This window comes from Anolis carolinensis, chromosome 4 (assembly GCF_035594765.1).
Source record: "Anolis carolinensis isolate JA03-04 chromosome 4, rAnoCar3.1.pri, whole genome shotgun sequence".
NCBI lineage: Eukaryota > Metazoa > Chordata > Lepidosauria > Squamata > Dactyloidae > Anolis > Anolis carolinensis.
This window is the reverse complement of record NC_085844.1, coordinates 67,456,714-67,472,583: the sequence shown is the minus strand read 5'-3', so window position 1 is coordinate 67,472,583 and position 15,870 is coordinate 67,456,714. Positions and strand designations below refer to the sequence as shown.

At 39.3% G+C, this 15,870-nt stretch overlaps 1 protein-coding gene across 2 annotated transcripts in view; it reads right to left on the bottom strand.

Annotated features, from left to right (window-relative positions):
• The window catches only part of dok6 (docking protein 6), a 274,202-nt gene that overhangs the window by 50,576 nt on the left and 207,756 nt on the right, over positions 1-15,870 (bottom strand). For both annotated transcript variants that reach the window (XM_003219723.4, XM_062980575.1), the window contains exon 6: positions 8,447-8,585. In XM_003219723.4, coding sequence (XP_003219771.1) covers positions 8,447-8,585 — 139 coding nt within the window. The remainder of the gene's footprint in view (positions 1-8,446; positions 8,586-15,870) is intronic.

Below are 15,870 nucleotides of genomic sequence, written 5' to 3'. Positions count from 1 at the left end.
CAACAGAACACGATGAACCATTTCTACAATCAAGATGTGAGTGTAGCGGCAATGCTGGGATTTTATAGACACATTTTCTTTACTATACTGCAATGTGCTGACATATGAACAGCTCCACATTTTTATTAGTGTCCATATACAGAGACTTCTAAAGTACGGAAACACTGAGAGTGCAGCTCACTGATACCCTTTGGGTTTCACTTCAAATACGAAAAGGCATCTCAACCTTCAGTGCTGCTTTTGAAGTTGTAAGAGCTTCATTTTTGGTTCAAAAAAAGGGGCTATTTGATCTTAAACATTATCTAAATGCTATAAGAGATCAAACAATTTTTAAGAAAGAAAAACAAACTCTTCCAGGAGCTTTCCTTAAAAAAGAAAAAAAGAAGCAGAACATTTTATCTTGGGCTATATAGAACTCTGTATCTTCAAACCAAATCACATCAGTATCAATTCCCTTCTCCATTGACGTTTGCATTTAGTAGTTAAGCTCCTTTACAGAAGAAAGGATTTTGGTGTAAGCTAAAAAGTGGAACCACAAACACTGGACAATAAGTGCTAAATGCTGACACTTTAACTGCCAGTGTTTGTCCTGGTGCTGCCAGGTGTCCTGGTGCTGCCGCAATGCTGTTAACAAAACAATGGACATCTATAGTCCTGGTAGAAATGTGGCTGAACTCCTTTGTTATCTATAGTGAAATAAACACATGTTGATGCCTTAAGTCTCTTGTTATTTTGTCTCTTCTCTATGCTTCATTTGGCTCCTCATGCCTCATATCTGGAACATTCTTAGTCCAGGAGCTTAGCTTTTGCTAATGTTTACTGTACATAAAAGGATATTGCTGAGCGAATGTTTGTCACTTCAACAATAGGATGTGATGAGGAATCTGGATAGATTACATTCAATGCAAAGTTACCAAAGAATCTGCACACTCATACAAGCTGTAACACCAACATCTGCATTGAAGTTTTCACCAATTAAAAAAAACCAATTACAATATAGTATAAAATGTTTCTACCCAAAACTACATACAAGTCCCCCCTTTTCCCATGTAAAAATAGCTTGCCAAAATGGATACAGGAATTCATACTTTTAAAGAAACAAGCACCAAAATCTATAGGAATGTTGATGCTGACGAAAATAAATAATAATTGCCTACTGATGTGGAAAACAGGACAGAACAAATATAACTTGGGAGGAAGAAGAGAGAAAATAACATAAGTAGAGCTTGGAAGATTTATCTATCTTCACTTTAACATGAAATAATGTTCTGCGCTCTATCATAACACACTTCAATATACCAAAATATCATAAAATTATTTCATGGACCAGTAAAGATACTATTGAGGCTATCTTTAGGATATTTCACTTCTAAAATAACAGTTTCCTCAAGCTGCAATGCACTTATTCGCATTGCATGCTTAAACTCATAGAGGAAGATTTATAGGCATTCAATCGCTTGAGATTGCCCGATGACTTTTTAAAAATCCTCCCCTCCAACAGGAATATGCTATATCATACACTTCTTCTCAATGTCCCCTCAATTCTAAGAATGTATTATTACGAGGTATGAGGGGCTGATTTTAAAATCATCTTCTTTAAACAGGTACACAGGAATTTTGCATCCCATCCTTTCTTGTAACAACTTTATCTCTAAGGAGTGTCTGCAAATTGTGATGAATGGAAATCAAAATATAATGGTATGTAAAGAACCAGTCTAGTCAAGGCTCTCTGTGAACATTCAGCCAGAACACAAACACTGAGAATGGCAGAAATATTGGAATTTATTCTCTTATCTCCCCCTAAGATATATACATGATGAAATGTGGTATCTCACTGCGACTTCGCTTTGAATCAACAAAGCGTCACATAATGAAATTTAATACATGTTTTGTAAGATTATATATTATGAAGAAAGAAAGAGGAAGAAGGCATGCTGCTTCTATTTTAGAAGATGCTCATGTATATGACATAAAATAGCTTGGATTTTCAAAGCAGCCTCAAGATGTAAGGAAATAAACTATTCATTATCAAAAGCTCTTTTTAGAGACTGGTCTGCTACATTTTCTGCTGAACGTGTGAATGCGAGTATTGCCCATCAGTCACAAGGATAGAAGAAAACTCTAATCTGGCCTTGGTATTCTTAAAGGAGATTTGTCTTCTGGCACTATATTATTATCAACATTGTATATAGAAGCTAATATACACATTAGATTTCACCCAAAATACAAGTGAATGATTTATTACTTTGAAGACAAAACATGACATGTTTTGCAACAGATGGAGAGGATGGTTTTCCTTGTATTTGAGGCAGACATTTATTTGACAGAACTATGGAATCTTTATAATATGCAAAGAAGATGTATTTCTGACAGCACTAGTTATGGAGAGATGTCACTGTAAATAAAGCTCCAGGCATTATATACATGGGGAAACTTGTCCAACCAGACATGTGTCTAGTCGTATGCTTTAGCTGGCTCTATTCTTTTTTCTGATTTCTTTCATCTCACGTAATGATTTTCCATCCCTTGATAAATTGAATTTCCCTACAAATGTAGATATACTACAAAATACAATAATAACCCTAAATCCTTAATTGTAGGATTATCATAAAACATTCAAACTCTCCACAAATGCACCTATACAGACACAAAACCAAACCACAAAAGTATTACAGTACTGGGATACTTTGCAGGGTGGAATGTCTCTCAATCTCAGTCTTTCTTTCTGTAATATGAGTATGACAATGCCAATTTTTTCCTATATTAATTGCATTATTTTTAGGAAAAGTTGTGTCTGTGTAGAAACAATTTAAAATATCCTTTGAAAGATCACAAACTCCTTTGTACTGCTACAATTTCCCCGGACATGGAGAAATATGCTTCTATCCAATCATAGCTATTTTTATGGGAAGATCAAAACAATGGCTTTAAGATGAATCAGGATGTTATTTTCTCCAAAGAAAATAATTCATTTCATATTTCCATGACTTCATTCATTGGTTTAACACAAACATTTTGAAAACTGAGTACAAATCTGGAGAATAGTAATTTAACATTTTGCCTCATACAGGGTGAACCAATTTCTGACTACTGGATGTCTGTCTGGGTAAATCACAAGTTTTTTTTTCAAAGATGTCTGTTCCTATGATGTGATTTTAATATTGAATGTAATGATTCAAATGTTTAATATGCATTAATTCTACATTTAATTGATTTTAAGTCTCTGTTTGTTTGTATTAAGGCATCTAATGGTTGCCATATGTAAGCCGCCTTGAGTCCCCTTCGGGATAGAGAAAGGCAGGGTAGAAAGAAGGTAAATAAATAATAAATGCTTTTCAACTTGCAGCATTTACATAAAGTACAAGTTTACACAAGTGTAAAGTTTGTACTGCCTTAACATAAATACTGATAGAACTGAAGCTAACAGATATATCTAACTAAAGTACAATGTAAACTACAGTTTACAAATCAGAATTCAGCATCAGGGGCCCATCCTACTTTCACTACCCTCTCCATTATGGGTTTAAACCTGCTGTGATGGCATTCTGAAATATTCTCAAAGCAAAACTCAGACACTGGAGAAATTATGTTAATAGTCCCTTCAATATGAAGCAAAAATTACAAATGGAACAACGTAAATATATTCTCTCAACCCCATTTCTCATAATCGCTTCCTTGTCTCATGATCCAGTCACTCACTGCAAGACCCATGTCACGCTGTTGCTGTTCTTGCAGTGGATGGTGGGATTTTCTCTCTTACTTCTTGTCTCTTGCCTTACATATCCATGTGAAATCATGTTTTCCTAGCATTACTGGTCCATATAAATAGCAAGAAAGTTTACATCATCCAGTGCTTACATCTCCTGCCCACACCTCTCAGAGACATTGCAGACACTTGAGAGGTTGTAGGAAAAGAAGCACATATATTTCTTGATCTGTAAGAGATGCTGCAGTTAGAGAAAGAATAAAAAGAGTTTGCATGGACTGAAGGAGAAGGGCAGATGGGCGAGATAGAATTGGGTGAGTGAGATATTTGGTGGGAAGCAGATGAGGAGTCTTCCAAAAATTGTACCCCATACTTTTCTAAGCTATTTGTCACATGCCAAAACAGGGGAGAATTTTTTATGAGGAATTTCTTGTTTATGTTACTTAACATTACAAGCTGGCAAAGAAGTCTTTAGTTATTTGGTTGCATATATAGTTTAATTTATTTGGTCGTGTATGTAGCTGATCCCTACGTCATTATCAGAGAGATTATTCTAACCTGAGGCTAGCTACTCCAGTACAAGGAAAGCATCACAAACATCAGCACAGTTCTAGACCAAATAGTATTTCACTATTAGGCCCCATCTATTGGAGTGCCGAAGGGTTCAGTCCCGGGCCCAGTACTGTTCAACATCTTTATTAATTGCATAGATGAAGGTTTAGAGGACGTGCTTATCAAGTTTACAGATGAGATCAAATTAGGAGGGATAGCGAGTACTCCAGAGCACAGGATCAGAAATCAAAATGACATCAACAGAATAGAGAGCTGGGTCAAAACTAACAAAATGAATTTCAGCAAGGATAAATGTAAGATACTACATTTAGGCAGAAAAAAAATGAAATGCAAAGATACAGGATGGATGGCTCAACAACAGTACCTGTGAAAAAGATCTTGAAGTCTTAGCAGACCACAAATTAATCATGAGCCAACAATGTGATACAGCAACTAAAAAGCCAATGAGATTTAGGGTTGCATCAAAAGTATAGTGTCTAGATCAAGGGAAGTAATAGTGCTTCTCTCTTCTGTTTTGGTTAGACCTCACTTGGAATCTATGTCCAGTTCTGGGCACCACAGTTCAAAAGAGATATTAACAAGCTGGAAGGTGTCCAGAGGAGGGCGATTAAAATGATCAAAGGTCTGGAGACCATACCCTATGAGAAGCATCTTAAAGAGCTGGGTACGTTTAGCCTGTAGAAGAGGAGGCTGAGAGCAGACATGATACCATGTATAAATATGTGAAAGGAAGAGGGAGCATGCTTGTTTTCTGCTGCCCTGGAGACTACGACTCAGAGCAGTGGGTTGAAACTACAGCAAAGGAGATTCCACTTGAACATTAGGAAGAACTTTCTGACTGTAAGAGCTGTTTAGCAGTGTAATGGAGGCTCCTTCTTTGAAGGCTTTTAAACAGAGGCTGGGTGGCCATCTGTCAGGGGTACTTTGTGCTTTTCCTGCATGGCAGGAGGTTGGACTAGATGGCTCATATGGTCTCTTCCAACTCTATGATTCTATGATACAGTGCCATATAATGAAGTTTGCACTGCCATATAACCCAGTTCAATCTGCAATATAATAGTAGTGTAGATGGGGCCCTAGTAACATCAGGGGGGGATGTGGCAAGGTTCCAAAGAGGCTTAGATAGGGAATAGTTAATCTTTTTCCATATTAGGAGTCAAAGCCTGTTTGTTTTTTAAAAGAATCTAATTCCAAGTCTGACAAAGGAGAATTTGCTTTACACTTATTCAAATTTGGATTTAGATGGGAAGCCATTATTGGTTTCAGTGTAGAAATGACAGTAAATCACGGTTAGGGCAAACAAGAAAGGAAAGCAGGGGGAAGTAGCATCTACTAGTGAAACTGGCACAGGCCCCTATCTTAAAAGTTTTATCTGTCCCTGGTTGCATAAACAATGTTTTCACAATGGATCCAATTCAATGAAATTTGTTCTTTCAGTATTCCAAGTGTACCTTCCAAGGCATTTAATAATAGATATGCTATAACATTGTCACATCTCCTACATTATGAAATATTTAAGTTCCTGCCAGCCCATAGATGACAATGTTAGACTGGTATATATATTTTTGAACAGAACATTGCTCTGTTCAGAGCTCCTTACTGCAGTGCTGCTTCTTCCAGCTTTAACTAACCAGTAAAAATATGCACTTGTTGCCATGGAGAACACTACTTCATGCCCACTGCTCTTTCTCAATTTTTTATGAAATATACATAGGCAAGGGCTGAGCATATATGGAGAAATTTACAGAAATTATTTGATAGCAGTTTTTATACGAGGGAAAAAAGCATGCAAGCTTCTTTCCAAACTTACTGTTGCTAAAGTTTCCACCATTATTCCTCAAAATAATGCCGCAGTGGCGCAATGGGTCAAACCCTTGTGCTGCTGAACTGCTGACCTGAAGGTTGGCAGTTCAAATCTGCAAGATGGGGTGAGCACCTGCTGTTAGCCCTAGCTCCTGCCAACCTAATAGTTTGAAAGCATGCAAATCTGAGTAGATAAGGAAAAGGCAAAAGGACGCTCCAAGCAGTCATGCCAATTACATGACCAGGAGGTGACAATGCAGACTCTTCGGCTTGGAAATGGAGAAGACACCTCCACCCAGAGCCAGAGGTGAGCATTGCCTTCAGAAGCCAGAAATGAAAAGAGAAGCCTTTTCCTTTGTCTATGTATTTGTGTCTCATTGTAACATGGTATTAAATGGTTGCCTGTGTTTGTTTATACTGTAATCTGCTCTGAGTCCTCTTGGGGAGATGGGTGGAATATAAAGAAGGGTGGTTTATAAAGTGTTATTATAAAATAGGTATAAAGACAATTGCATAGGAGATGGAAATGCCTAAAAATGGAGGAGGTAGTTAAGAACTACTGCTATCTTGTCAAAATGAGTCCATCTAAATTATGAAGTGACTAATGGGATCGCCCAATTTACCTCACTGGAAGCTTGCTCTTTAGGCACTTTTATGGAAGTGGACTCTGTCAAGGAGAAGACTTGCTGGAACAAACATCTTTCATTACAGGTTACTTGTGAACTTAACAGAGAAGACTAAAATAGAGGTTACAGCATGGGGTGACAGTGACAAATGTTCCAGCCTTATATCACCTACTCCTTAGTTCTAACAAACCTCCTTCCCATATACATATATTACCAGCAGAATCCTACAATTACAGTAGAGTCTCACTAATCCAAGCTAAACGGGCCAGCAGAAGCTTGGATAAGCGAATATATTGGATAATAAGGAGGGATTAAGGAAAGGCCTATTAAACATCAAATTAGGTTATGATTTTACAAATTAAGCACCAAAACATCATGTTATACAACAAATTTGACAGAAAAAGTAGTTCAATACGCAGGAATGTTATGTTGTAATTACTGAATTTACAAATTTAGCACCAAAATATCACAATATATTGAAAACATTGACTACAAAAATGGCTTGGATCATCCAGAAGCTTGGATAAGCGAGGCTTGGATAAGCGAGACTCTACTGTACATAGAAGTGAACTATGTTAAGTTGTGCAGGGCTTACTTTCAAGTAAGCATAAATATCTAGGACAATCAAACTGAGAAATCAAATAATAAATTGTTCCTCTACTCTGCTGTTCTAGGCATATTGACTGTGATTTCATCTTTAAGATCATTGTGGTTATACATATAGCAATGCATAATCTAAAGCTGTGTCATCAAAAATAAAATTATAACTAAATGCATATTTAATATATGACAAACCAAGATTGAAAGCTATAACACATGTCTATCATAAAAATGTCCAGCTATAAATCCTCATATCAAGGACAAAGAGTCATTTAGATCTTATCGTCTTTTGAAGTATTTTTCTGCTTCTCTGAATTTTTTAATGTTTTTAATCAGTCTTTCATAATAGTGAGGTTCCATATCTTTAAAGAATATTATTTTATCAAGCGTATCCCAGGCTTTCTGAGAAAAACATGTTATGATTTATTTTGACTGTGAATTGGAATAGTTAATACTATTTAAAGTGCAAGCCAATAGATATTTGCTTACATCTAAGAAAAACGAATCAATCTTGGATGTGGTTGCAGATCAATATCTAGAACAAGGATAGGACATTTCATTCAACCCAAAAGTCAAATTTGATTTTAAGGAAATCCTTGGAAGTCGCATTGGAGTGTTAAGCAGGGCAAAAGACTGGGACAAAAAAAATCCAGCCTATTTTAGTTTAAATACTCTTAAATACTAAGCTAAGGAGGTTGGGGATGTTAATATTTTGAAATGGTGAAAACTATCAGATAGGTAGAAGGAATTGGATCTGGACATCTCAGAAAGCTGGTGGGATGAACTGGAATGATTTGGCCCTAGGTCATGAGATTTCTTAGCCCCCGGACATAGACCTGTGGTTAATATTTTGTAAAAGACATCTGGAAGCAGAAAAACACATTTGTAGGTATATTAAAATGCTTTCATGTGCATATCAAGGCTCATCGCAGGCATAAAATATTGTTTGTGGAAATCTGGTCTCCAGTTTTGATAATTTTCCTTGTGCAATCTCCTGATTTTGTTCATTCTTGAATTATTTTGATAATTCAAATGTGATATTAAGTATCTTAAATAAGTCTATATCCTGACTAATTTCACAGTTGTGACATTCCTAATGCTGCAGAGTCCTTTCAGAATCTTAGAGAAAGATCCTTACCCGTGCTTTTTGTTCCATCTCCATCATCAGTCTTTCGTGTTGCTCAGCTATTGCCAATGTTGCAGAATGAACCTTCTGATAGATCATCTCGCCTTCCCTTGTTTGAAAGGTAAATAGCCCTTCTCCTGTGTCACACATCCTAGAAAAAGATTTTTTTAAAGATTAAGAAAAAAATCAGCGTTGCATTTTATGTAGCTTTATAATATAGAAATATCAGCTGATTTCTTCACTATATACAGTGTAGTTGAATCCAAGAATTGAAATGCCAACTGATGAAGGGTATTATCATTTCGTCGATCAACAAATCATTTCCTAATGACATATGCAAAAGGAATGTCAATATTAAGGCTCCTTTGTAAGAGACATTTAAATAATCGTTTGTATTTTTCATCATCATTGTAATGCTATCATGCATGTTCATCATAAGCATTTAAAACTCTTAGATATACTGTCCCTGTCATTTTAAAGAATAATTCCTTTACGAATAAAGTAGGCAATCTATTACTCATAAGTGGTACGTAATAACATGAAATGGCTGTCAGGAATAAAACCACATGTGTCTACCAGGGTATTTAAACTGAATAGTATTGATTCAATAACCCTCTAATGTACACATAATCAATAGAAAACACTCAGGTGATTACCAGAGTAGACACTACGAAAGAACCTTGGACTTAACCAACACTCCATAAAGGCAGTCCCCAAGTAATGAACAGGTTTGTTATTAAGTTGAATTTGTATGTAAGTTTTTAAAGTGTAACTTCAGCCAAAAATATATCTTTTAAGGCTTTGGATAGCATAGAAAAAGGTCAACACCCCATAACGTTTGTTTTGCTGTCTGTGCTCCTATTCAGAAGATTTCAGCTCACTTCCTGTGTCTATGATAATTGGATTTTGAACATTTTGGCTTGTTGTGGAAACAACGATTGGTGATATAGCTTCAGTGGAAACACATTTTAACCATGAAAACTTTTCCAGGAGTTGTTGAAGGCTTTCATGGCCGGGATCACAGGGTTGTTGTATGTCTTTCGGGCTGTGCGGCCATGTTCCAGAAGTATTCTCTCCTGACATTTCACCCACAACTATGGCAGGCATCCTCAGAGGCTTCCCAGTGACAAAGGACTCTTGCCACACCCTGGACTCGCCACAGATATATATTTTTTCCTTTCCTTGCCTAGTTTATCCATGCCTCATAGCCTCTGAGGATGCCTGCCATAGTTGTGGGCGAAACGTCAGGCTTCGACATATTCACATTACCACTATTTATTTATATGGGGTATGGTAAAACGTAGTCACTGGAAATCACATATCCAGATCCTGTAAATTTGGAGTGCTCACTGTATTGCCTGCACATGCTCCATGGAATCTAGCATAAATGGTAGAAAAGTGTGTATATCTTCTTGTAAAGGTCCAGTCTTATTCCATGAAATATGGGCAGAAAATATACATGAGTACATGAACATCAGAGTAAAAAGATGGAACTTTCCTACCTATATTGCTAGGGAAATATAATTATACTAGTGCATTACTGTTTCAAAGACATAAAAAAGTTAGAGGTATGTGAGAAAAATAAAAATACAGTGCAAAGCATGGAACGTATCCTGGCTGGGTGGGAGAGTCAATAAAGAAAAGGTTAAGGGACGTAAAAGTTCACAATAAGAAAGCTAGTAAAGGTTAACAAATAAAGATGAGAGTGAAGCCAACAGAAGTTGAGCAGGAAATGCAATTAATCAAAGCAGCACATCTTGACAGCAGACAAGCCCTAAAGGTGAAAAAATGTCACAGAAGAACTAGGGAAGCCCTGTAAATCAGCGATGACACAAACTTAAGAGGAACATGAAGAACATATACAGAGTAAAGGGCAGCAGGAAGAACACATTGATTTAGCAGTTCAACATTTGGCCTGCTCTAGATTTGATTTAGTTGTCCTCAACTGGTTCCCTATTTTATTAATATCAAGGCATATTCCATAGGTATTGCAGAAATGTTTTAGAGCTTCACACTAATGTTCTGTCCACATGATGTATGCTTGAAATTTGGAAAGAACAGATAAAATGTGTCTTGAATGCAGGATCAATCTCCTAGCTATTGATTTTTTACTGTCACTTCCTGTTTTGTTTATCTGTAACTTTTCATAATCAATTATTCTGTGGATTTCAGTCCATAAATTCATAAGATACAGCAGTTGTATTATACTCATCAAGCTAATGCTAGATGGGAATCATATCTGGAAAGAAAGAAGTATCTACAAGGAAGGTTGTTCTATCTTTTTGGTGTAGTGCAACTTAATAATTTCCTATTCCCAATGGAAATTCTACATATCTGCAACTCTGCTGTACAGAGGGCAACTTAACAGGATGTATTTCCCCACCTCTTGTTTTTAATATTTGTGCTTTCAGTGCTTCTATTGAAGAAAAAAAAGCAATTAAGTGCTCTTAGGGAATTGTTCATTATTCAGATAAATTTCTAGATTCTGTCTTTGTAAGTTCATACATCATGGTCTGGGGAATCATCCTGTCTTTCCCTACTGTGAAATGATGGAGGGAGCTTCTACACTGATACTATAATCCATTTTGGAACTGGTTTAAAGGAAACTGATTTTTCTGTGGGGTGATTAGACTGACAGGTCTAGAACCAGCTTGAGGCCAGGAAGGTGATTACATTGAACACAAGAACCTGACCTCAAACTAGTTTACAAGTTAGAGATGTGCATTAGTGCACTAAAGGCATACAGGATGGTAAAAAAGGGAAGCGACACATAGGAGTAGAAAAAATCAATTAGCCCCCCTCCTGTCCAATCATGCCCTTGGTATGTGATATTTGTGATATTTTGCTGTGCTTCTGTAGGGGCAGATGTCTACAATGAGTTCCACATTTTATAGTAAAATCAGTGGCATAACTAAGGTTGGTGTCAACTAGTGCTGAAACTCATGGTGTCACTCCTATGGACTTTCTCCCTTTTTTGATTGGACAAACTGAAAACAACTGATTTTTTTTTTAGAGGAACTCAGTATGAAAAATTTTTAAAAACCCATTTATTTAAAACAGTTTTCATTAGCCAGCAGTCGATCAATTTGAACTGACATTTCTCAATCTGGTTTCCCAAAGGCATATGTTCACTTTTATATTCACTATAGAAAAAGCTGCTGAAACCAATGCCAAGCTGGTAGCGTTTTTTTTAGACTCCAGCAACAACAATGCTCATTTACAATCTTCTACAAAAGGACAGGACGTTAAACAAATACAGTAACTATTAGAAACGTTAATGGGGTTACAGAAAGAAAAAGCAACTTCTGTAAGAAAAATTAACCCAGAATGTAACACGAGAACATCAGTTAAACTTTTACCTTTTTATGGGGGTTATTCTACATAAGTATTTTTTTTTATTTGCATTGTAATATTGGGTGCATCCAGGTTGACTGAAATCCCCCAGATTTTGCTCCTATTCTTTTTTTAAAAATTGGTATTATGATAAACCAACTGGGAAGTTAGTATAAACAGTCTCTGATTGTACTACGGTATGAGCTGACAGAAAATATATCTGGACCTTCAAAATAAAATAGGAAAGAACAGCAACAAAAATCTGGAATTTTCAGGTATTTTAAAATAATCTTTAGCATATATTTTTAAAATGTGAATGGAAAATTGGAAAATCATACGCCACACACAAATTACTCCATCTACATACTTCCTAGCCAGTGGAACAGTAACCAGACATGGGGTGTGATGGCATTGAGGGTATTGCTCCACATAAATAAGGATTCTGTTCCCATACAAAATTGCCCTCTACTCTCCAATTTTTTAGCATTATAGTAATTCAGTTGAGTATTTGGAAATAAAATTCAGCCATCCAAAGAAAGGGGGCAAATAAAGTAACCAAAGGAATATGAACATGGGATACATGATAGCTCTTGTGTGAATAATTTTCAGCATCACCATCTGAGATACTAGAAATAAGGGGATTGAAAGAAAATTTCATGGTTATGACTCATTGGAAAGGCTGAAGAAATCTAGCCCCAAATATAGACTTTCCTTCAGTACTGCAAAAACTCTGAAGTAGAACCAAATTATTTGGTATCCTGTTTGGGCTACACCTACCATGTTACATTGTTGCTCTTTGTATTGCCAGTGTTTGAACGTTTCTGGGTATTTTATATTTTATGATTGCCTTTCCTTGTTGTTAGCTATCTTGTGTGGTGTATTGTGATGACTCATGGGCCTTGTAGTCCTGCTCATGACATTGTAATGCCTGATGAAGAAGAAAACTTGGGTTTTTTACCTTCCCAGTCAGAACTGGAATCTTCTCAGCCAGATCTTTCCCAGGCAGATCTGGGAACCTTGCACCTGCAAGAAAGTTGTGTCCCAGAAGTATGTCAAACAAACCCTGAGCCTACATCTCCCGTGTTCTCTCGCCATGAGTTTTGTAAACAACAGAGGGGTTTGGAAGCAGCTTCGCGCAGGAGTGCGAGGATAGCAGCTAAGAATGTACCCAATTAAGTCTGCTTTTCGTGAGAATCTTTAAGGAGTCAGACATCTGGTCTCAGAGTTTAGCTTTCGTTTCTGGTTCCCAGAGAACTGCTTCGGCGGGAAAGTTAGACTCTATATAGGTGTTTTACCCGCGTAGTAACTTCGCGGAGTCAATTCGTCAGCCTCCGGAGCGAGTTGTGTCTGGACAGCGCGCTCCGATTCAAGCCTCGTTCCTGCTCAAGCCTTGCCTTGTTTCCAGCCTTCGCTCCTGTTTCCCAGCCTTTGTTTACCTACGGATCTTACCTTGTTTCCCAGGACTAACCCTTGCCTTGTTTCACGGATTTTACCAAGTTATTCCACGGACCTTGTTCTTGTTCCTCGTTACCTTGTTCCACGTTTCAAGCCTTGTTTCAAGTATCAAGTTATTTCCTAGCCTTGCTCAAGTTCATGGACTAAAGGACCTTGTCATCTCCCCTCACTTTGCCTGGCAAAGTGAGTGTTTCGGTTATTGGATTACAACTTTGGACCTTAATATTTCATATTGGACATTGTTTCTTTGGACTAATTTTGACCTTTCCTGAAAGGTCTGCTTCTGGACTAACTTTTACATTTGCTTTTACTAACTTTATATATTTCCTTAATAAAGATATTAGATAGAATCTGGCCTCTGCGTATGGTTATTGGTGCTCTGTAGCCTGGGTCGTGACAGTTTGACTCCGCCACCCTAAGCACCAATTAACCTCGGCCAGAATGTCTACCGGAACCGTACCTGGGCCGAGCGGCCAGCCGATTACCTACACCATCGACAAGGATGAGGTGGACCGAATCCGTGATAAACTCAATGCACAGGATGGGGAAATAAAGGGTTTGAAGGAACGCGGAATCCGTCTTCCGGCCATGGCGTTGCCAACCAAGTTTACTGGAGAAGCTTCTAAGGTTCATGTTTTCCGTCGCCAATGCCAAGCTTATCTAGAGGCCCGTGATGCCGAGTTTCCCCAGGAAGACATCAAGGTGGCGTGGATTTACAGTCTCCTAGACGGGCCAGCGGCTAACTGGGCGACGGCTCTGTTCGACCAAGCCTCCCCACATCTAAGGTCAGCGCAACATTTCTTGGACCACCTTAAGGCGACCTGGGGAATCGAGGACAATTTGGAGGCCGCCGGGCACAAACTCCGCCGCCTCTTCCAAGGAGACAGACCCATGTCTCAGTACATAGCCGAGTTCCGAGTGCTGGCCCACAACACCGGCTGGAACGATGTTGCCCTCAGAGGACAATTTCGGGAGGGTCTCAACATTGAAATGCTGGAGGAAATCTCCAAGGTGGATCCTCCCCAAACGCTGGAAGCACTCATCGATCAATGTTTACGGGCTGAAGTCATGATTGCCAACAGAAAACAGTGGGTCCGAGGCCAGAGCGGTAGAGCTGGGGCAAAACCCCCCGCTCCCGCCAGCGTTCAGCCACGTCCAGTGTGGAGACCCTCACCACCATCCCCATACCCCAGAGGGAGCGAGGAGGTGCCGATGCAGTTGGGCAATGTGCGTCCCAGATTAGATGCCGCCGAGAAGGCCCGCCGCCAACGCCTAAATCTCTGCTGGTATTGCGGGAATGGGGGCCACTTCGCCAGAGAGTGCCCAGCCAAAGGGAAGCCCGCCGCCCGTCTTGCGGCGGCGTCCTCCACGGAGACGAAGGCGTCTGAGGCGGCTGGCACACAGCCGGCGGGGGAAGCCAACGACCGGGCGTAGAGAGGCTCGCCAACCCGGTCAAGAAACCCGTTCAAGAGCCGCCAACCGGGGTCCTGTTCCTTCTAGTGGTCACCTTATGGTCAGCAAAAAAGGGACCCGTCATGATCCACGCCATGATAGACTCAGGAGCTACCAACAATTTCATTGATAGAGAGTATGCCGACTCTCTGGGATTACAATACCATGACTTCAAGAATGCCCGTGTGGTGCAAGCTATTGATGGCCGCCCTCTCAAGACGGGCCCCGTAAGCCAGTGGTCGGAACCCACCAGGATGTGGATAAGGGAACATATGGAAGAGATTTCCTTCTTTGTTACTGAGGTTCCCCATTTCCCTGTGATTTTGGGGATTCCATGGCTGACACTTCACGACCCAAGCATCTCCTGGTCCAACAGAGAACTGCAGTTTGCTTCAAAGTACTGCCAAAATCATTGCCTCGTAGCCAAGGTCTGCCATGCCACAGACACCGAGCCCATTATCACCTTGCCAAAGAAGTACTCCGAGTATTGGGATGTATTCAATGAAAAAGAAGCCGAAAGGTTACCCCCACATAGACCTTATGACTGTGCCATTGACTTGGTGGAGGGGGCCCCGATCCCGCGAGGGCATCTCTACTCCCTGACTGAACCAGAGCAAGAAGCTCTCAGGGAATTCATAGAGACAAACCTTCGCAAGGGATTCATCAGACCCTCTCAATCCCCAGCCGCCTCCCCAGTGATGTTTGTGAAGAAGAAGTCAGGGGAATTACGCTTGGTGGTGGACTACAGAGCATTGAATAATATCACCAAGCGGAACAGCTATCCCCTGCCCTTAATCTCGGATCTACTAGACCGACTTCGAGGAGCCAAGGTTTACACCAAGCTGGATCTTCGGGGAGCTTACAACTTAGTTCGCATCAGAGAAGGGGACGAGTGGAAGACCGCCTTCCAGACTAAATTCGGATTATTCGAGTCCCGAGTTATGAATTATGGATTATGCGGAGCTCCCGCAACGTTCCAGCATTTTGTCAATGACATTTTCCAGGACTATCTAGATAGGTTCTTGATAATCTACCTGGACGATTTTTTGGTGTTTTCTAGATCACAATCAGAACATGAGAACCACGTCAAAATGGTGTTACAACGATTGCGGGATCATGGACTTTATGCCAAGCTGGAAAAATGCGCTTTTGATCTACAAGAGGTAGATTTCCTTGGATACCGTATCTCGCCTCTA